The sequence below is a fragment of the Mustela putorius genome, unplaced genomic scaffold (genome assembly GCF_011764305.1).
Source record: "Mustela putorius furo isolate JIRA1106 unplaced genomic scaffold, ASM1176430v1.1 tig00000430_pilon_pilon_pilon, whole genome shotgun sequence".
Lineage (NCBI taxonomy): Eukaryota > Metazoa > Chordata > Mammalia > Carnivora > Mustelidae > Mustela > Mustela putorius.
The window spans coordinates 3,364,132-3,387,282 of NW_025421377.1; the positions used below are offsets into that span (position 1 = coordinate 3,364,132).

The 23,151-nt window shown below is 43.9% G+C and overlaps 1 protein-coding gene across 4 annotated transcripts in view; it reads left to right on the forward strand.

Moving 5' to 3' along the window:
- The window catches only part of ATP10D (ATPase phospholipid transporting 10D (putative)), a 104,110-nt gene extending 82,309 nt beyond the window's left edge, over window positions 1-21,801 (forward strand). For 2 of the 4 annotated variants that reach the window (XM_013062691.2, XM_004764927.3), the window contains 7 exons: window positions 2,293-2,369; window positions 3,317-3,442; window positions 5,956-6,156; window positions 12,050-12,130; window positions 13,545-13,649; window positions 17,821-18,008; window positions 19,945-21,801. In XM_013062691.2, coding sequence (XP_012918145.1) covers window positions 2,293-2,369; window positions 3,317-3,442; window positions 5,956-6,156; window positions 12,050-12,130; window positions 13,545-13,649; window positions 17,821-18,008; window positions 19,945-20,275 — 1,109 coding nt within the window. In that variant the 3' untranslated portion in view covers window positions 20,276-21,801. Of the gene's footprint in view, window positions 1-2,292; window positions 2,370-3,316; window positions 3,443-5,955; window positions 6,157-12,049; window positions 12,131-13,544; window positions 13,650-17,820; window positions 18,009-19,944 lie in introns of those variants that run through there. The other 2 variants (XM_013062692.2, XM_013062693.2) reach the window with 2 other exon arrangements.
- The last annotated feature ends 1,350 nt before the right edge of the window (window positions 21,802-23,151 follow it).

The following is a 23,151-nucleotide window of genomic DNA, read 5'->3' on the forward strand; positions in this document are numbered from 1 at the left end:
GAACAAATCATTTAAGTATTCATTCAACAAATAGTTATTGAGTGCCTTCTGTTTATCAGACATTTTGCTAGGCGGTAGAGATAAAAGACTGTATACAATTGACAAAGTACTTTTTCCTTGAGCTTACATTCACTAGGAGGCATAGAGTAAAAAAATGAAACAAAACGAAAAAGGCATAAATATAAATCAGGTAGTGACAAATGCTATTTTTTTTTTTTTTTTAAAAAGCAGAGCCAGGGGATATAGAGCACTGGGGGGACAGGAGGAGGGCTGCTAACTTCAGTGTTTTTCAGAGACAATATCCCTGAGAAACCTGTGTGTGGGCAGAGACTTGAAGAGAATGATAAGGGAGCCATGGGAGTTCTGAGGGGAGGGATTCCTGGGGAGGACACGGAAAGTGAAGTCCATGGGCCAAGTTATTATGTTCAAAGCCAAAGCAGATGGAGCAAAGGGAAGGGTTTTCTGTAGGTTAGTGATGGGCAAAGATGACAGGTGGCCAGATCATGTAGGGTCCTGGAGGCCATTATAAGTTTTTGGCCTTTCTTTTTTAAGGGGAGCGGGGCAGAGGGAGAGGGAGAATCCTAAGCGGGCTCCACACCCAGCACGGAGCCTGACCTGGGGCTCAGACTCTCAAGCCCCGAGATCATGACCTGAGCCCAGATCAGGAGTCGGATGCTCAACCAACTGAGCCACCGAGATGAGATGCCTCAATGTTTGGCTTTTATCTGATGAGATAAGGAGTCTTTGGAGGACTCTGAACAGCGAAGGAACATGATCTGCTTTACGTTTCAGAGGATCACAGGGCTGCTGTGTTGAAGAGCCAGGATCAAGTGCAAGGACATAATACGGAGACCAGTTGAGAGGCTACTGGAATAATTGAGGCAAGAGCTGGCAGTGACTTGAGCCCAGATGGGAGCAGAAGAGGTGGGGAAACATGGTCAGGTCATAGAAAGAGCTGGCGACGTTTGCTGATGAACTTGAATGGTATATAATAGAAGGAGTTAAGGGAAGTAGGGTTTTGTCTCTGAAAGATGGAGCCGGGGGAATCAGGAGCTGGGTCTTAGGCATGTTAAGTATGAAAAAGTCCATTAGAGGTCTAAGCAGGGGTGTGTCAGGCAGCTGGATACAAAGTCTGGAATGTAGCAATGGGGGGCTGACTGGAGATATACATTTGGGAACTATAAATCTGGGTGATACTTAAGATCTTGATTTTAGACAGGATCACCAGTACATGAGTATATGTGGAGGAGAGAACCAGTCTCACGGTAAGCTCTGAGCTACTCCAGAGTTTGGAAAATGGCAAGATGAGGACTCAGCCGTCTCTTACAGTCTCTGTTTCCACCTGGATTGTTTTTAGTCTCGGGTACCGTCTCCCCTCAGTGTGCTGATACAGCCCCCCAAACTCCTAGGCTTACATCCTACCCTATTAACAACCTGAGTGAAAAGATAGCAGCTCTTTTTCACGTTACTCGAGTAAAGTATCAGAATAAGGGATTTTGTTCAAGCCCCTAGATCCAGATGTTCCCGGAACTAGAACCCCTGGACATGTCAGTTACATCAGTTGAGTCTGGTACCCATCTCTGAGCCAGGGAGCAGACGGTGCTAACTGTCTAGGCCTGGGTTAGTTGCCACCTTAAATCTGGGGCTTTGGGTTCATCCTAACAAACCACATGGCTTCAACGTTCTCAGGGAAAATCAGGGCACTGAAAACAGGTGAATGGTTGGTGGCTATTGGGAATAAGTGTTCATTACCAACAGGAATGTAATACTTCCCCTTAAAAAGCTTCCATAGTGTTGGGGAGACCAAGAAATATATAACAACCATAAGATCATACGGTGCATATGATATGGCACGGGGATCTCAGGAAGAGGCATCTAATATAATGGGACTATGAGAAGGATTTCCCAGAGGAAGTGACATCTGAGCTGAGGGCAAGGACCAGGGAAGTTCAGCCCCATGAGGCCGGTGTCCAAGGCTGCAGAAACCACAGGCGCAGTGGCCTGAAGGAGCAGAGGTATCTGGAAAATTGAAAGTAGAGTGAATGGCACCGAAATGGGGGAGATCAGATAGGTGCCTTTGCGTGAAGGATTTTCAGGCGTTATTAAGTTTAGAATTCTTCCTGGTGGCAGAGGGATGCATGCAATGTCCATTTCATGAGCTTTCAGGTAACTTGCAGACTTGGGTTAAACGTTGAAGGATTTGTTTGCTTGAGTGGTCACTGTTGCTTTGCAAAGTTTGCCTCTGTTCTTTACCCTTCCTATGTTTCTTGCCTTTTCTTTGGCTCCCTGAAGGCGATGGTGCCAATGATGTGAGCATGATTCAAGTGGCAGACATCGGGATTGGGATCTCAGGTCAAGAAGGCATGCAGGTGAGTGGATTTCATGCACTCAAGTACCATGAACTTGACCTGCCTATCCAAGGGCAGCATTCCCACAGGGAAATCTTGGTGGTAAAGTGAGGCCGGCCGTGGCTAGATCGGGAGTAGGAGGCAGGAAGTGTGTCTATTAATCACTTTGTGGGTATTGGGGCGTTTTCCTGGGTAATGTGGAGTGTGTGCTCCTTCAGTTTAAAATATATAGCTCCTCTAAATCATAATAGTATATATATTTAGCCCTGAAATAACTGTGTGACTTTAGACACTGAAGAAAGCTACTAAGGATTTGAATAAAGACCTACAGACCTAAAGAGGGAGGGAAGAAGATGATATTTGAGAATGAGGGAGAGAGGAGTGTCCTATTTGGGTGTGTGTGTGTGTGTGTGTGTGATGTGTCTTGTGCATACTGGATAGTTTTTTAGGCACAAAAGTCAGATAAAAGCTTGTCCAAAAACTACTTTTCATGTACGGAGCACACACCATTGGAGAAAGACAGGACATGAGGCTTAGGGTTTTCAGAGAATTGTAAATTAGGATATTTCTGCAAAACTTAAGAAATTCAATTATCTCTTTCCCTGGCACATTCTACAATTACATAAAGTCGTGACTACAATACTTTCAACGTTCTTCTCCCCAAGGAGAAGCGGATGCCGAGGTTAACCTGCGGCGTTCTCGCTAAGGGAGCCGCTTTCCAGAAAAGTGCATGTGCTGAAATTCCGTCACCAGTGGTGGCCCAAGAGAGCTGTTGTTTCCTGGGGCCATGCTGGAAGGCTGACTACCGCTCTGTGTTCATGAGTTTCTGTTTGGGGTTGCTCTGTTTTGTGCTGGTTTGAACAACAGATTGGGCTGGTGGGAGCCCGCTGGTGGTCAGGCTGCAAAGCTGCGTCGTCCCTGTGAACGTGTCTGATCGTGAACGTGGCCTCTCCCTGTTGCCCCTGCAGGCGGTGATGGCCAGCGACTTTGCCATCGCTCAGTTTAAGCATCTGGGCAAGCTCCTCCTGGTCCACGGGCACTGGTGTTACACGCGACTCTCCAATATGATTCTCTATTTTTTCTACAAGAATGTGGTACGTAGCCCCAGAAAATTCGTCCCTAACCCCTCCTCACTTTCCTATCCTGCTTGCCGAAGGGATGGAGAGGACGTGCCCTGCGTGAGGCCGCCTGGCTTACTGAGGTTCCGGGAACAGCAGGAGCGCTCCTGCTGGGAATGTGCTTATGTCGGTTCAGCCGATGACAGCAAATTGCTGGGCTCGTCCCTCTGCTGGCATTTCCTGTTCCCTGTGCTTCTCCATCCCATTAAGTCCTGTCTGGTTCATTGAAGACCCAGGTTTTGACCTTCCATGGAGAGGTGGTGACAAGCAGAATTATGAAATGTTTAATGCCATCTGTCAGTAGAGAATGAAAAGGTTTGCTTCCATTTTCCAGGAGCTAGCCAAAACTATCTGCCGTCCCCAGACGGGTGTCTGTGTTGCATATTGAAGACACGGATGCCACTGAAAACTCAGGCTTACGCCTTAGCCCGTAGCCGGCTGACACTCACAAATGAAGAATTCTTTAGCAAGCCTGTAAAATGTATTTGTGCTTGGGAGTTATTTGGCGGCTAGAGAACTTAATTTTGACTGTGTCATTCCTCAAGGGGCAGAATTCAATGAGAAGTCCTAGCGTCTGATCTTTGGCATGCTGTTTAAGTTTCGGTCTCCTCTTTTACAAGATCATGTTGACCTTAGATTGCTTCCCTAAAGTTCCTTCTAGGCAGGTGATTATGTAAATATGTCATGATTTTTTAGACCAAATTTCTTAGATTTAGGTCCATAGGTAGTGTGTTAATAGTGAACATCAATTTATTTTACTCTCGAAATACCACCTTTAGAAAAAAAACCAACTTCTTAACAGGTCATTCTACATGTATTCCAAAATGTGTCATTTAGATCTGCGCTTGTATATGTGTGTGTCTTGGTGAGCAGAACATTTTGCTTTTTTTGTCCTGCAGCACAATGAGCTTTTTTTTTTTTTTAATTCCAGGACTTGGTAGTGGTCACCAACTTTTAGGGAGGATTCTCTTTCCCAATTTTTTTTTTTTTAAATGCTTTTGCCTTTTTCTACCTTCTCCTCTTGTGGTGTATCCCACCCCCACCCCTTTCCTTTTAAGCCCAGATTAAACCCAAAAAGTAAGGAACACTGGTATTAGGAAGAGGGGTGTCATACGCTCTTGGAGAGCGGTTCAGTGAGTATCAGGAGATACTCCATGACCAGGGATCGGGGACCCTGGGTCTTCCGCTGTGAAACCCTCGGTGGCTGTTCACAATGATACTCTCCTGACTCACTTCTGCCTCTTACTTACCTAGCAAAACAGTGAATGTTTTGTAAACTATAGAGAAAAAGGCCAGTACCAGAAGCCATTCAGGTAACTTGTCTTTCTGAGACTGTGGTTCTCAGGTCTTAGAAGACTTTTGAGATACTGAAGAAGACTATGAATTCATTCCGCAAAACACATGTACCCCAAATTGATACGTTTCCAGGAGCGGGGCATGGGGTGTGTCCATAGTCCCTAGATTTAAGAAACCCCATCCTGAGGATCGTAGCTGTTATCCTGAAGTACACCTCTGTGTCTAGAATGCCGACAGTACCGTCTTCCTACTTGTAAGGCACTTTACAGGTCGTGAGCACCTTCTAACTGGATCCTGATAGTAAGCTCGGAGGTGGTATAATTATCATTTTCAGACAAGGAAATCAAAATTCAGAAAGGTTCGGAAAATGGCCTAAAGTGAAAAAAAGCAGTAGGAAGTGTCTTCAGGCCCTGAATACAACTCCTAAACTTAACTCCAGGGGCCTTTCCTGGGGCCTGCCTTGCTTGAAGGCATAGAGCTTTAGCAGTCACAGACCCCGTTCATCTGAGGCAAAACACTGGAGGAAACCCTGGAGAATGTATGTTTCTAGCCTCTAGGGGGACCCCCGTGCTGGTTCGCCTGGTACTGTCCCAGTTTTAGCTGGGAGAACTCATGTCCTGGGAAGCTCCTCATCCCCAAGCTCAGTGGGATGGTTGGCCACCCTGCTGGCACCACTCAAAAGTAATCTTGAACCTAGAAAGCAGGAGGATGAAAATCTGTTGTGTGCCTGCTACGTACCAGGCACAGGGCTAGGATCGCCCCATGCAGAAGCGGTGCCTTGGTTTGAATACTGGCTCTGTTACTGTGTAACTAGCTGTCTCACAACTATTACTGATGAGCCAGATGACTTAGGACAAGTTCTTTAGCCGGTCTGTGCCTCAGTTTCCTCATCTGTGAAATGGGGCCACAGTAATTCCCGAGTTGTTAAGAGGGTGAGAACCGGGCCCGCACTCCACAGGAAGGGGCTTGCGCGCATGTGTGTACATATGTGTGTATATGTATGTCATGTTTTCCTTTAATAAAACACGTATCCTCAAAAGACGGTAAGGTAAGTTGTGGTCTTCCATTTTGCTAAGGGAGAGAGAGAGGCCGGGATCACACAGCTGACAGTGGCAGCAGGTGGCTTGTGTGCTCATGGCACACATTGTGGCTCTTTGTTTCTAAGATGCAAATGTTCCCTCTTGTGTCCCTAGGCCTATGTGAACCTCCTTTTCTGGTACCAGTTCTTTTGTGGATTTTCAGGAACTTCCATGACTGACTACTGGGTTTTGATCTTGTTCAACCTCCTTTTCACTTCCGCTCCTCCTGTCATTTATGGTGTCTTGGAGAAAGATGTGTCTGCAGAGACCCTCCTACAGCTGCCGGAACTTTACAAGAGTGGCCAGAAATCAGAGGTAGGTGCCGAGGCAGAAATGCTTGGACCGAAACGCACCCGCTGTCCAAGCCGGAGCACGTTCTGGCGAGCCCAGCTCAAATAGTGTGGTACGTTCGGGGCTGCTTAAAGTTACTGTGGCTGTTTTGGAACACCTCTGCCGACGGGGCAGATATGAAGTTACTTGCCTCTGAGGTGAACATAGGTACGACTCTGAAAGGTCTTAGGTACTTACCTGAAAAAATCGGGCGTTTCAGCCCTACAATTCATAATGTCTAGGATTTGCTAAACCTTACTGTGCCGTCTCTTGTGCGAGGTACTAAACCTTCTCTGCCTCATTTTCCTCTACAAAACTTTTTGAGGGAGAACTTCGTATTGTACCCGTTCTAAGACAAAGAATCAGAATTTTTTTTTTTTTCCCCTTAAGAGAGATCACAAGTAGGCAGAGGGGCAGGCAGAGAGAGAGGGGGAAGCAGGCTCCCTGCTGAGCAGAGAGCCCGATGTGGGGCTCGATCCCAGGACCCTGAGATCATGACCTGATCTAAAGGCAGAGGCTTAACCCACTGAGCCACCCGGGCACCCAAGAATCAGAATTTCAAAGGGGCTCGTAATTTTTCCAAAAATTTCACAGCTAAAAAAGAAAAAACCGCAGAGGCAGGATATGAATCCTGCTTAGTCTGGTTCTAAAGCCTAAATTAAATTCTCCAGGTTCTACTCTTCCTGCAGTACAGTGGTGTGATCTGCGTGGCTTCCTCGCCCTGAAGCCAAAGCCAGACCCTGCCTCTGCTTAATTGATCTCCATGCTATCAGTCTACCTGTCCCCCCTTTCTCATTTTCTTTCCCTGGCTGGCTGTCTCACAACTCTTTCCTAATTTATCTCCTACAGAATTAATAGTAATTAATAGAGCACTTATGAACATTTATGGAATGTCTCTTATATGCCAGGCACTCTTCTAAGTGCTTGATATACATAAATCTAATCCTCAGAACGACCCTGCTAGTAAGTGCTATCGTTATCCACCTCGTAGACGAGGACGGTCAGGCACAGAAAGGAGCCTTCAGGAATGAGCCCATGTCACAGAGTTCGTGGGCGGTGCGGGGGAGCTCTGGATCTCTAGCCCATGAACTCCACCATTACAAGGAGTTGCGGAAAGAGCACTTGCGCTGTGTTCAGTCCCTCAGTCTCCTCCTGCCTCCACTATGCTTTGCCATGGCCAGAAATTCAAAGTGCTCTCCCAAGTGCATGGTCAGGATCATGGGGACTAAGGAAGGCCAGGACCCTATAGGTGAGCAAAGCTGAGGTATCCCCGAATTGTAATCAGATGCTCTACTCTCGAGAGGAGGACTCCATTAGTCAGGGCCCTTTCAGCAGCAAGTGACAGAAACCAGCTCAAATCGGCTTGATAAAAAAGATCATTTTGTCATTGACCAGGCCTGGGACATTTATTGTTCCTGAGGACAGAGCTCAATCCCATGGACAGCACTGGGAAGAAGGAGAAGGATTGGGGAAAAGTAGAGGGCAGGCAAAAATCAGACCTGCCATAGTTCTGCTGCACTCACTGTTCTAAAGACACTGACCCACATCAGTTAGAAAGAACGGGTGTAGCTGGAGTTTAAATTCTCGGCCTGCGGTGTGTGACCTTGGTAAATGATTTAACTTCCCTGTACTTTCATTTCTTTGAGGAGATGGTATGAGGATCAAGTAAGATAAAAGTTCCCAGCCATATTAAGCTCTCAATATTATTATTTTTACTCCCTCCCCCCAAATTAACCAGAAATTTGAGGAAATCCCAAATTTAAAATGTGTTTATTTTCATCAGTCTAACTTTATTCTGACTTGAACTTCCTCTCCAGGCTGGGGAGTAACTTACTGTCCACCACAGGTACCTGCCACAGCCAACACAGAGAAGTCACACGTCCAACTTTCAGGAAAGAAGAAATTCTCATGATCCTTTAATATCATCCAGTCCATTCAGATCAAGGAACTAAATGGGGTTTTCCTAGAGGAATCTGGTCTGACTTAAAGTTCAAGGCCAGGATGCAGGAATGGTATTATTATTAATGAAGGTTGTCTTGTACCCCCGACCTAAATTAAATTCCAAGTCTGTTGGGGGAAAGAGAGGTGAGGGGGGCCCTTCAAAGATGTTAGAGCTTGTTTTTAAAAACCCACTTGTACAGACCATGATTGGTTCTTACCCTCGGAAGACTTGAGGTCACTGCTTCCTTTTGTTGAGTCCTGTTATCAATCCTTTGCATACACTGTTCTACCCAGCAGGCCAGTTTCGTAATACATGGTAGTAGCAGGTGGATTCCCAGCATGTGGCTATTGATATAAGGTCATGGGTTTCATTGAGTTTACCTTCCAGAAGAGGTAAACTCAATGTCCTTTCTTTGAACTTGGTCTTCAAACAAATTCTGTTTTATGCTTGTGCCATTTCCTGCTTTCAGGGTCATGAAATCTACTCTCCAGGGTTACAAAATCTCTCCCCTAAGGAGAAGGCTGCAGCAGAGGCCTCCCTCCCGAGAAGCGATCATCTTTTAGCCATCTCTCCTCATCCACAGTTGCCATTCCGGGCTTGGACTTTGTGCCTACATTTTCCCTTTCAGATTCCAGGAGATCCCATGAGCTCACCTCTCCAGCCTCTCATTTATCTTCTCCTCTCCTTTGCTTCCAGAGCCCCCTTACTCACATGACTGGAGATTAATTGCACTTTTGCCATTTTTGCTGTCGGTTTTTTGAGCAACGACCATTCCTCCAGAAGGATGAAGTTAAATTTTAGCTTATCCCCACATTGTTCTCTCCTGTCCAGTGGCATTTTGATTGCCCCTTTGATTCTTGTCTTCTGTCATTTGATCATTCTTCTGCGTAGATTTTCATGAACCTTTGGATGAAGAAAGATAAAACGTCCCATCATTTTTAAGGAGGAAATAGTAAAAGAAAATACAGGGGAAAGGAACAGTAACAATAACAATATTAGAATCAAATCCTCATTGCTTTGATTTTCCAGAGGATGAAGAGTTTTTTTTTTTTTAAGGAATAGATTTTAAAATTCTAAGTGCAGTCTATTGAAGAATAGAAAAACGTATGTGGAGAATTTGTATATTTATAAAACTCTGTTATTTAGAAGGCAATTGGCTATTTCCAAGGAAATGTCATCCTCTTTCACATTTGGAAGGAAATAAGACCAAGAACACGTTACGGAAATAGAAGACTCGCTTAAGGTTGTAATACATGTGTTGCCATTTTTGTCCATGGCAAATATCACTAGGAATCCATAACCCTCTGTTATTCCTCGTAGGTCTGAAAGCAGCCTCAGAGTCCTTGTGCACACATGTCTACATTCAGGCAGAGGTGGCTTTTGTTTGAAAACCTGTTTTCCAGTGTCAGCGAAGAGGTCATAGGATGTTGATGGATTCCTGTCTCACGTTGAGGTCTTTCATCCATTTTGAGTTTATCTTTGTTTATGGTGCAAGGGAACGGTCCAGTTTCATTCTTCTCTGTGTAGCTGTCCAAGTCTCCCAGCACCACTTATTGAAGAGACTGTCTTTTTTCCATTGGACATTTTTTTCCTGTTTTGTCCAATATTAGTTGACCATAGAGTTGAGGGTCCATTTCTGGAGTCTCTATTCTGTTTTTGTGCCAGTACCATGCTGTCTTGGTGATCACAGCTTTGTAATATAGCTTGAAATCAGGCAATATGATGCCCCCAGTTTTGTTTTTCTTTTTCATCTTTCCCTTGGCGATTTGGGGTCTTTTCTGGTTCTGTACAAATTTTAGGATTTCTTTGTTCTAGCTCTTTGAAAAACACCAGTGCTATTTTAATAGGTATGGCATTGAAAGTGTAAATTGCTCTGGGAAGGATAGACATTCTAACTGTTTACTCTTCCACTCCATGCATGGAATGTTTTTCCATCTTTTTGTGTGTTCCTCAATTTTTTTCGTAAGTGTTCTGTAGTTTCTAGAGTATAGAGCCTTTACCTCTTTAGTTAGGTTTATTCTTAGGTATCTTACGGTTTTTGTTACTATTGTGAATGGAAATGATTCCTTAATTTCTCTTTCTACACTTACATTGTTAGTATATGGAAAAGCAGCTGATTTCTGTGCATTGATTCTGTATCCTGCCACCTTGCTGAATTGCTGTGTGAGTTCTAGTACTTTAGGGGTGGAGTCTTTTGGGTTTTCCACATAAAGTATGACGTCATTGTGAAGAGAGAGAGAGTTTGACTTCTTATGGCAGTTGGAATCTCCAAAAGGATCTCAGGAATTACTATGTATACGAGGTCTTTATTTGAACAGTAGTTTTAATAGCAGTTGCTAAAAACTATGAGCCATTTTTATCAAGAGTGGAAATGCTCCCATCTGGTACCTAAATCTTTCCTCCACCCTTCCCTTCTCCCATGTGTTAAAATGTGAACTCTGAGGAAAGCAGGAATATAATACTTAAGGAACACAAAAGAAAGTGTATCAATAACTGTTTTTTTTTAAAGATTTATTTATTTATTTAACCGAGAGAGATCAAAAGTAGACAGAGAGGCAGGCAGAGAGAGAGAGAGAGAGAAGCAGGATCCCTGCTGAGCAGAGAGCCTGATGCAGGACTCGATCCCAGGACCCTGAGATCATGACCTGAGCCGAAGGCAGCGGCTTAACCCACTGAGCCATCCAGGCGCCCCTAAATAACCGATTTTGAAATTGATGTTAACAAATACAACCCAAGTAACAAACATTATTCTAAAATATGCATTCACTTAATCAATATTTACTGATCACCAAAAGAATAAAGAAAACCTGTTTTCCATCACTTGATTAATGTCTCTACTTGAACTTTTCTCTTTTCTTCTATACGCTTTTGGTTAGAAGCAGTTCAGCACATGAAAAGTTATTAGGAATAGTTTATTAATCCAACAAATATTTATTGGGTACTTGTTATGTACCAGGTACTGTTTTAATCACTTAAATTAAAAAATCAACCCCCATTCTATGAAGTGTGCATTCTGTTAAAAGAACTGGAAAATCATTAGATAAACAAATAAAACTAGTTCCGATGGTGATGAGAGTTCTACACATGCCATGGTAGTAACTGATGGGATGGGCATACCTCTTAGACCGGTCTGGGATGAGATGGAGCTGGTATGTGAATGAAGGTCATGTGGGAGGTCCAGGGCAAAGAATCCAGGCAGAGAGAGCACAGGGGAAGCTCCAGGGAAAGAATGGGTCAGGCAGGTTTGAAGAACAGAAGGTGCCTGTGGTAGGACCATAGTGGATGAGGGTAAGCATGGGAGAGTGCGACGCTGGAGAGCAGGGGCTCCAGCAGGCAGATCCTCCAAGACATTACTAGCCGTGGGAAGGAACTTACATTGCATTGGAATGCAGCGGGACGTCATTGGAGGCATTGGAGGGGGTCAGTTTGATTAATTAGGGAGATGGCACGACCTGATTTATGACCTTTAAGAACCTTCTGACTGATGTAGAAGACTGGATTAGGCATAGGAGAAGAAGCAATGAAGTCAGTCAGGTGGTTATTCGGTCATTCATAAAGAGAGTTGTTGGTGAAGGAGAATAGGAGACAGAAATGGATGGGTTTGGAGTAGTTTTTGAAACCGCACTTTCTGATCAATAGGCAATGGAAACTCAGTACTACTATCCCTATTTCAAGTAGATTTAAGGTTGATTCAGTGTTAAAAGTGACATGAGTTGAAGAGAAGTCCTCCATGGACTTTTTTTTTTTTTAACCTATTATTCAACGCCATGCCGTATTCTTCTACCATGTTTACAAATCCCACCTATTTTGTGAGTGAGAGAATAAAGGAATATAATCTTCTTCTCAGAGAAGCAAAAATAATTATTGGCTTCTCTTGTTCCTTGACTTTGCTTTGACTCTTGTTAATCCCTCCACAATGTCTCTTTTCATTTTCAGGCATACTTACCCCTTACCTTCTGGATCACCTTGCTGGATGCCTTTTATCAAAGCCTGGTCTGCTTTTTTGTGCCTTACTACGTGAGTCTTTATTCACTTAAAGTGTGTGTTATTAATGAATCGGTGATGCTTCTTTGTGCTGGTATCAGCATATAGAATGGATATATTTTAGGGTATCTTGTTCATATAGTCAAATGGATCATTAACCTACTAAATTATAACGTCCTCCCCCAAATATGTTAGACCATGGATTAAATTTGGAGAGAAGTACATAGCTGACTCCTCATGAGTCTCCTTTTTAGCCCTGGGCTGCTTGATAGTTTTTGTAAATGACCTGGATAAAATTGAGAGTCTAGGCATGTAATGAGAAGAGTCAAAATCAGAGAGGCCAAGTCAGAATATGAAATCAGTTATTAGAGACTGCTGGGCTAAATCCACTAGGATGATATTTGTAGAATTAAAGTTCTTATAAACAGTCTCTCTAAAACTAAAAAAACCTGTTTTATAGGTGAAAAATAGAAGAGATGTGACTAAACAAAACATGTATAAAAATGAATTTTAAAATTCAGGCAAAAACCAAGCACAAAGCAGCATAATCTAACTGCCCACCCACATTCCCTTACCCAGAAGAAAACACTGGTTTGATTATGATGGGTGAAAAACTCATAATTTCTAAGTTAATAACCTCTGTTCTTTAGTTCTTTATTTAAATAAAATGACTTGAATTTGCTCGTTAGAGTATTCTGGGCATACTACATTTCAAGACAATGCAGTTCAGGCAATCTGAAGGTAAGCAGAAGAGAGCGAGTAGAAAATTGTGTCCTTGGAAGAAAACTTTAAGGACTTGAGGACATATACATAGGAGAGGAGGGAATATTTACTTACAGAAATATACACATAAGATAGACTTTTTTTTTTCTTTTTGAGAGAGAGCGAGAGAGAATGAGCACATGCACAAGCAGAGTGAGAGGGAGAGAGAATCCCAAGCAGACTGTGCTGAGCACAGAGCCCAACTCAGGGCTCAATCCCAGGACTCCAAGATCATGACTTGAGCTGAGGAAAAAGAGATGCTCAACCAGCTGAGCTACCCGGTGCCCCTCAAGATAGTGTAAATAGCTGCCTCAGGGTTTTGCAGCTCTAAGAGCCAGCAGTGTAAATAAAAGTTTCCAGGAAGATAAATTATGGCTCAGGATAAAGAGGCGTTTCAACTGAAAAGTTCAAAGATAGGATGGCCCAAGAGTTGGTCTCTCTTTCAGAAATGTTCAAGTGTATCCTAAATGACCCCTTATTAGCAACACTGAAGAAGGGACTCCATCCTCAGTTGAGCTATAAAGTAAAGGGATGATACTCAAACCACTGAGTGTTTGAGTATCCAAGATCAATCAACAAAGCTAATGTGTAGGATTCAGATAGAGCTTTGTTGTGAACCTTGTGTATCCAAGATCACTGAGTGTTTGTATCTCCAAGATCACCGCCCGTTGTTCTCTCTTCATAGACCTACCAGGGCTCAGACATTGACATCTTTGCATTTGGAAACCCCCTGAACACAGCTGCTCTGTTCATCATTATCCTCCACCTGGTGATTGAGAGCAAGAGCTTGGTGAGTGGTTTTCGTGCCTCTGAAATAGCCTAAAAGTGCTTGGGGAAATGTCTTCTATTAGCAGTGACTGTGCTAAACCCGAAATGCCTAGAAGACACACGGTAACGAGAGGAGTCACGATGCCAGATATGAAGGGTGATTCATGGCGGCTCTCTTGCTGACTGTTGAGTGCCATTATGTTGAGATTGATGTATAGCCAGGGAAAGTGGAAAATACCTGGCTCCTTGGTGGTATCCTTGGTGGATGGTTCAGGGAGGCATGAGTCAAGCTGGAGAAACAATCACCTTTCAGTGACCAACATTCTTCGAGATCATGCTGATGCCTTTCAACTCAACTAAAGAGAGGCATCGTGCCATGATCCTCGTATATTGATATGAGTAAGTGATGGTTTTATCACAATAAAATGTCTCATGTTACAAAAAGAAACTTAAGTTTTCTTCCCTCCAGAGTTTTTACCACTTATTTAAATCTAGGTCTTTTTTTTTTTTTACCTTGATGCTGACTTAATGATAGTTCATTCTTTTCATCAAAATGATTGTTTGGTAGCTGTCTGCAGCAAAGCTAATGTGGGAGTGTGTTGTAAACCTTCCTTTGCAGATGAAGAACATGCCACCCATCTCTGGAGAATGCACCACCTCTGTGATTGTTTAGGCCCGTCACCTGTTTCCATTGCCATTGTCTTTGCTATAGCCACTCCTGGGACCATGGCTACAGCCCCTTAGACCTCCCGCCCAGCTCTACTCTAGACTCCTCCGTCCTCTACAAAACAACCAGAACCATCCTTTTGAAACACAAATCTTACCTTGTTGCTGTCCTTTGGGTAAGACCCTTCAGTGATTTCTCCTTGTACTTGGGGTCAAATGAAAAAGCCCTAAGTTGGCCTTCAAGACTTCGTGCAGTGATGCCTCTACTTTTCTCCCCAGTCACATTTCCACTTTTTTGTGGGCTGGAGCCCCACTGTCCTTCCTTGAGCAATTCAGCTACAGTGAGCTCATGACCACATCAGGTCCTTAGCATTTATCATATCTTTTGAGGGACGTATTCTTCCTCTTCCCTTGGTTCTTTGCACTTGACCCAGCTTACTTATACTTTTCGGTCTCAGTAAGAATAGCTCCAAGAACCCTTCCCTAATCTAATTTTTTCATACCATCCTCTTGTTTTTCTAAATAGCCCCAATAATAATTTATTATTCATGAGTTATGTGAGTATCTGACTCCTGTCTTCTGCATTAGACTATAATCTCTGTGATGGGCAGGGTTCATGTTTGTTAATCACCATATTCCAGAATCTAGTCCGTGACACACAGTAGGTACTCAAAAATGTTTGAATGGATAAACAAATGATTAAATGACTAACCAGTCTTTGGGGTATATTTACCTTCTTGGTGGTGAATGCATTTCAAACAGAAATAGCTGAATGAGGTTATAGTTTAAATGTTAGGTGCAATTATATTATGAAACTATAATAATTTCTAAAGCATCATAATTTCTAAAGAATATTTTTGGCACTACTTGCCTTGCTATAACCTGCTGTAATCAAAGTGTATCAGCCTAAAGTACAGTAAAAGGTTAAAAATCTGGAAATACCATCTAGGGAGAGTAAAGGGACCTCTAGAACTAAATTATTGGGCATTGTTTTAATATCAGTTTGATTTAATTTTATACAGTTTTATAGGCACTTTGGGTCACTACCTAAGGAATTGTCATGGATTCTGACATTTAGTAGTGTTCCAAAGGGTCCAGCACATAAAGTGTCAGTTTAGGTTCACTGGTTGTGAGCAACAGCAACCTGAGCAAATAGGAAAGTTATTAAAAATATATTGAAGAGGGGTGACTGGGTGGCTCAGTGGGTTAAGCCACTGCCTTTGGCTCAGGTCATGATCTCAGGGTCCTGGGATCAAGCCCTGCATCGGACTCTTTGCTCAACAGGGAGTCTGCTTTCCCTTCTCTCTCTGCCTACTTGTGATCTCTCTCTCTGTAAAATAAATAAAATCTTAAAAAAAAAAAAAATATATATATATATATATATATATATATATATGAACCATCAACAAACCAAACCAAACCAAACCAAACCGTCCTGAGGAACCAGAGTGGTTCCAGACATCCGGGGAACAAACTAGTGGGCAGGCTTGCCCTGCTCTGCTCAGACTTGGTTGACGTCCTTTTCTTTCTGCCCTTGCCTCGTGGTGCCCCAGGTTTCGTCCCTGGGGACAGAATTCTGTCTCCTCAGCTTCAGGGCCGGGCTTTGGTTAGAGGAGCGCCGCGGTGGCGACGGCGTGCGCGGTGCCGGGGAGCCTCACTAGGAAGCGGGAGCGCGAGAGTCAGGTGCCCACGAGAACAGTGTCTGTTATGTCAAGGTCGCATCATTAGGCCCTTTTTCTCACGCCCGGGGAGGCCCGTGCTCACAGCCTCCGAACGTCCCTTGTGAGGAAGAGTCAGCCCCTCTGAGGCTGTGAGGCGGCTTCCCTCATGCTCCGGCTCCTCAGCTCGCCTGCGTCTCCCACCGCCCCGTCTTCTCTCACCCGGAGCCTCCTGACTGTGACTGTATCTGTTTATGGAAATGCTCAGCTGCGGCAAGTTGCCATCTCCTTTGCCAAAAATCCATCTTAAGGGGAAAAAAAAAAAATCAGGCAGTAGGGTTCAATGAGAAGGAAAGACATTTGAGGAAGAAAGAAAAAATAACAGATCCTCGTTTTAGAGGCATGGTGGTTATCAGGAGTTAGCCCACATTTTCTGGGCAGTTTGTACATTTTATTTAAAAGAAAAAAAGCAGTGTTTGTGTCACTTGCGAAGAGACCTACGGCGGGGAAGTACTTCGCAAGTGAAGAGGGAAAAGGAGAACACTGGATCTCGTTTGCAAAGTCTAGCCTTAGAAAATGATAGAGGCAGTGCTTCCCCCCAAAAGCATAACATACTCTCCTAGGGAATACATTACGATTTTAGGTGCTACTTTCCCTCCACTAAAGAGCACTGACTACTGCGTCGTGTGAACGTGATTCTCTTTCGTACCTCGGGTTGTGTCCGTTTCCCTCTGTCACACAGATCAGACTCTAGACTCAGCACTCCGATGACAGGTGATGGGGATACCACATGGAAGGTAGTGATCCGCTTTTCCGTCTCAATGAAGTCACTCCAATAGGAAGCCAGTTTCAGAAAAATACTAAGAAAAATTCCAAGCTGTACATAGATAATGAAGGTAACTGGGTTAAGGTGTAATACTCGAAGATTTGTTTCTTGCTCCTATAAAGTCGGCCGAGGTTCCACAGAGCCCCAGGGCAGTTGTCCCCTGAGGGGGCAGCTCAGTGGCCTAGGCAGTGTCTTGTAGCTCTACCGTCTGGAATTATCCCCAAGGAGGAGCTCCTTGGTCATCATGGAAAGAGAGGAGACAACATGAAAAATTGCGCACCAGCTCCTCTGCGTGTCTAATGTGAACTTTTTTTTTTTTTAAAGATTTTATTTATTTATTTATTTGACAGACAAAGATCACAGGTAGGCAGGGAGGCAGGCAGAGAGAGAGGAGGAAGCAGGCTCCCTACCAAGCAGAGAGCCCGATGCGGGGCTCGATCCCAGGATCCTGGGACCATGACCTGAGCTGAAGACAGAGGCTTTAACCCACTGAGCCACCCACACGCCCCCTAACGTGAACTTTTTTTTAATGTCCCTTCCACTCACATTTCACTGGTCAAAGCAGGGTGCATGGCCATGCTTAATTTCAAGGGGGCGAGGAAATGTGATCCTTCCAGATGCTTACAGTGGGAGGAAATTAGAATATCGGTGAACAACAGTAATGTCTACCAGCCAGGTGAATGGGTAACATTTGAGGATTGGAATACTACCTAAATGAAGATACAGGCCAATTAGTGATAGTATTAAAAAAAAAAAAAAAGAATCCAAACAGTTCTTGGTGCATTGAACAATATAAAATAGAATCATCATCAAAAGTAACCTTTTGGCATTGGACTTTGTTTTATAAAATTGAAACAGAGGTGTGAACTCTCCATGGAAGGTGCTCGAATCTCCTTGCTGTTTTGTGTTTTGCTCACTGAGGGTTGCGACACCGTTCATTCATCGCTCGTCTCATTCATCGTGGTTTCAACAGAGCAGACTCCGTGGGGACGCAGAGTCCTGTGGGTGAGAGTGTTAATTTCCCCGCCTCTCCTGTCTTGCAGACCTGGATCCACATGCTGGTCATTGCGGGCAGCCTGTCGTCTTATTTTTTCTTTGCCTTGGTTTTCGGAGCCCTGTGCGTCACATGCAATCCGCCGTCCAACCCCTACTGGATTATGCAGGAGCACATGCTGGACCCCGTGTTCTACCTGGTGTGTGTCCTCACAACCTGCATCGCCCTTCTGCCCAGGTACAAGGTTTTATCCGCGCGAGGGAGGCAGTGAGGTCAGAGGCTTGGAGGGCTTCAGTGACTGCTAGGAACAGATGGCAGACCATCCCATTCACCAGCGAAGTCCGTCTGCATCCTCGCGAGGGCATGGGTTTGAACTCTTTGAGCAGAGTTAAGGCAGCCCAGAAGAGAGACTTCTCTCTCATGGAAAATTCTCATCGGGCTGCCATTCCCCAGAGCTAGAGCCGCTTCACCCACAGGGTTATCTGAGGATGCTTTCCTCTGACTTTTTGTTCCGCCAACTCCCACGGGCGCTGCCCTCGTTGGCATGATTGGAGATGACTCACCCAGCTCCCCCACATCCCTGCCTGCGGGAGGGAGGAGGAGAGAAAGCGGAACGCGAGCAGATTTCCTCCTGTGTGGATTTTTCTTTTTTTCTTTGTAATGGCATGACCCAGAACCCGCATGTCATTGCCATAGCCCATTAACTGGGACCTCAGTATGTCGAGTCCGAGTGGCGAAAATCTGAGGGTTTCTAAAAAGAGAAACGGGAGGATGTGTACTGAGAGACAAGTTGTGGTCTCTGTACAGCCTGGCAGCACTGAAAACGTCCCTCCTGTGTCTGAGTTATCTTTCCCATTTTAGTTTCACTTGAATGTCTAGTGTTGTATGGGATGGAGATGGCGAGGAAGAATGCATCTGTAGCTCTCATAACATTTATCTTTTTAGCTGGAAACACTGTGCCACATAGTTGTTCTACCTTCTAAAACTGGTATGAGAGTCAAAATGGTGATTTTAGATTATTCTCAAACAGAGCTGATGAACTGACTCACAGGCCACCTCTGGCCTGCTGCCCGTTTTTAAAAGTAATGAAGTTCTATCGAACTGTAGACACACTCATTCATGTAGCATCTCTGGCTGAGTTTCACTACAGCAACAGAGTTGAACAGCTCCAACCGAGACACGATCTGGCTCGCTTAGCCTGAAATATTACTGTCTGGCCCACTGGGAGAAAGATGGTCACCCCCAATGTTCTAACAAATGCTGGAAAATGTGAAGGTGGCTTTAAAACGGGGTAACGAACGGGCAGGGCCTGGAAGGGTGTAAAGGTACAGGATGGAAAAATTCTAGGAAGATCATGGATATCGACGTTCCTCCTGGTGGAGATTCAGGAGGAAGTGAGAAGCAGCACAGGTGGAGAAAACCGTGTCTTCATAGAAAATACATATATGTCCTTAAACAGGCTGCTGCTAGAAATGCGAATGTCACAGGCACCGCCGGTGAGGGGTCTGAAAGAAAGGAGGGACATGTTGCTGGAAATTTGAGGGAAGGCGGATTTTGGCACTAAAGTGGCAGAAAACTTAGCTGAAGTGGGTTTTCCTGTTATGTGGAAAGCAGACTTTGGAAACCATGACCTTGGATATTTAGTGTTGAAAGTCTGGCCTGGTCTCTTCTTGCTGCTTAGAGTTTAAAAAAAAAAAAAAGAGAGAGAGAGAGAGATTGAGGGTAAGTCTATTAAACCCAGAGAAATTAGATTTGAGAAATTCTCTGCCTTTGTAAATAGATTTCAAAAGTTGTGAAAATGAAGAGATTGGCTTTGGGAATATGCTCTCGAGAGGAGGACAGCCCTGTGGCTGGACAGCCAAAGGCGGAGGAGATTAGGTCTGTGACATGGATCCCTTAAGCCACCTCAGCGGCCACCAGGGAAAGAGAAGGGGTTGTGTTGGGAAGCCCCACAGAGGACCCCATCTAATGGCCCAGATGGGTGGGAGACCCACAGGGTGGATGGCGGTGCTGTCCAGCGTCCGCGCTGCCCACGGGGACCGAAAGGGACAACTGTGCAGTAACGTGTCCCAGGAGCCCTAGAAAAGTTCACTTTTCCCAGCTGGTGAGTACTTGCTGTGTTCCATGCCGCGTTTGCGGTGACTCTAATTCTGTGATGCTTTTTGGAACGTAGGTTTACATATCGAGTTCTTCAGGGATCCCTGTTTCCATCTCCAGTTCGGAGGGCTCAGCACTTGGACAGACTGACTCCAGAGGAGAGGACTGAAGCTCTCAAGAAGTGGAGAAGGGCTGGAATGCTGGGCCGCGCACCATCCCAGTGTGCTGACCACTCAGCTGCCAAGTCGGAGGAGAGAGCCACGTCTGGCCTGTCTGCTCCCTTGGCGATGATGTCAGCACCGTCCTGTGCTGTCGAGCAGGGAAGCTTCTCTGTACATGAAACTCCCTTGGACTCAGACTTCTGTGAAACTAAGACCTCAGGGATGGTGGGGACCTCAGAGGGCTAAAAAAAAAAAAAAAAAAAATGCAGGGTATCCTCCTTGGGGTGATAAGTCTCCCTTCAAATCTGGAAGAGGGACTTTGAAGAGGCACCTCTATCAAGCAAGAATCAGGTAGCTTTTCCCCTAAGGGACACGAAGATTCTTCTGTGCCCAGAAAAGCCAATGTGATGACCTTTCTTGTATGTTTGTAGATACATTAGAGAGGTTGCAGTTGGGCCTGAACTGAGTTTAGGGAGGTAAAATATTTCATTCCGAATCAAATGCTTTTATGAAACTTTTTGGATTTTGTAAAAGCATTTTGTCTTAGACGTGCAGACATTCTTAAGGGATTCATTTGAGATATATTTATTTTATTGGGAGATCTCAGATTCCAGGGAAATGCTTTCAGTGAGCAGACTCCAATCTGAATTTTTCTCTCATGAACAAAAACTAGTTTTTAGATCTGTTAGAACGCAGAAGAGATTTCCACATGGAAATAAAAATGTTATAAATGGTTAATTTCCAGAGGAAAAACTCCAAAGAGACTTTTAAATGACAATGTACCTAAAATAGAGTAATAACTCTACTGTTGAAAATGTGGTGATTATTAATAGCTTTTTATTTCCTCCAGGAAGATGCCTTTGGTCATCTGACTGCCCACGTAAGGCAGACCTCTCTGCTCATTTCGGTGTTCCTTAAGGCAGGGTCTTCATGGGGATGGGGCAGACGGGTGCCAGGGTTCGACAGGAATATGTTTCTCTCTCAGCTTTCAGGCAAGAGAAGACCTTTTATGAGGTCTGTCTCTGTGCAGATGTCCACTGAGAAACATAGGCCATTAATAGGGCAGACACAATCAGCCTACTGTAGCCCACTTGGCAATTTCCTATATTCTGAAACTTACAATAGCCTGATCAAAATGAGACAATCAATTTGAAAACAGTCTTCAAGAGACCATTTTGAGGGTTCATAGTCTTTACATTACCCTACTAGGTCTCCAGAGTTGTAACCTTTAAAAATGAGATATTATGCATTGAGACTAATACAGGTGATTCTCAGCAGAATTCCTTGAGGTTCTTAGAAAACTTTGTTTTTAAACACTTTTTAGGACAGGAATGTCGATAGCAAGCTAGTTGCTCTTGCAAATCATGTGTGTTGGCTTTCGTTAGAACAGAGACTAGTTTACCAACTGAGCCCAGATGTTACAAGATCATCTATTTTTGTTGAGTTCTTTTAAAATTCAGTATCTATTCATCTGAAAATTGTCAGCCACTAACCACCCAGAATCTCCTTCCCGAAATCTCCATGCTGATGTTCTATGTCTGTATCAAGGTCTTAAGACTATTCATCTCTTATCCTCAGGGCTTCATCTTCTCCTGCCTCTTTGTCCTGGTCTGACATTTTTTTTGGTAACTGTCTGATATTACCGCAAATAGTCTTTCACAGAGACTGATTTTTAGAACTTTCAAAATCCCACATGGCTGTTGGAGGTTGCTTTCTGCTCTCTTTAATGATTTTTTAAGATAAACTGTTTAATAAATCATGTGTACGAAAAACTGTCATTGCTTCTATACATATGACTGAGCCCCGCACTAATTGGTACCAGAACTTAGAAGGAAAATCCCAAAGCCCAGCTTTTCCCAGAATATTGTAATGGCCTTTTCTTATATGGAAAAGTCAGTCGTGTCCTGTCATCTGTTATCCCGATAGCAGCTGGTATTCATTCCCTGAATGTGAATAAAGGGTTAGAATCTAAAGGTATAAAGAATAAGCCAAGAGGACCCAGGGGAAAAAGTCAATCTCGCAGATGTCAAGTGCCCAGACGTAAAAGTAGAAGGAAGTCTTGAGTGTTTGTGTTATGAGTCCGTAGTCTCTTACCCACAATTCCAAAATCCCAAAAGCTCTGAAACTGAAAAATTTTTCATAAATTAGGCACAAATTCAATGTCCTAAACAGATGTAAAACTATTTAATGTAATTCTCCAGATATTTTGCTATAAAAACTGTATTTTATTACTGGGTGCTAAATTGTATTTTTTAAACTCTGAAAAATTCTGGATTCTGAAACATACCTGGCCCTTGGGTGAAAGAGATTTGAGATCTGTATCAAGCCTTTAAATGGTCTCATTCACAGGTAAATAACTTTTACGCAGAGTTACCCAAGCTGATGGGATCTATTGTGTTTTGTTATTCTATGTATTTTAATGAATTTTGGGGGACAAGCATAGTATCATAGTTCCTGTTGATTCATGGTTTATTAATAGTTTACATTTTATTGATTGATTATATTTGTTGATTATTAGTTTACATTTTGCCGTAATTTTACCCCAAAAGACCTGTGAAAGAATTATTCTATCAGGCTCCCAAAATGTCCTCTAGATATGAAAGATTCCTTGCATTCTTACCAGATTAAAGTCTTCTTTGGACACTTAAGGGACTTGGAACTATTAGGAACCTCTCATTCAGAGAACCATCCATCACCTAAGGTGAAAGAGTGTGTTCCTGTGACAGTGAGCCATGACAGGTAATTTTGGATTGGTCGGCGGCTGGAGGCCAGCTATTAGAGTAGGAGGCATGGTTTTCTGGAACTTGCTATTATCCATGCTCCATGTCCATTTAAAAAAAAAAAAAGACTGTACCATTTTATTTGTATTAAGGGTTTTTTAAAAAAGGATTTTATTTATTTATTTGACAGAGAGAGAGCACAAGCAGGGGGAGCGGCAGGCAGAGAGAGAAGGAGAAGCAGGCTTCCCGCAGAGCAGGGAGAGCCGGATGTGGGACTTGATCCCAGGACCCCGGGATCATGACCTGAGCCGAAGGCAGTCACTTGACCAACTGAGCCACCCAGGCGCTCTGTATTCAGGTTATTCAGAATAAGTACAGTAGGTATACTTGCCTGAACATAAG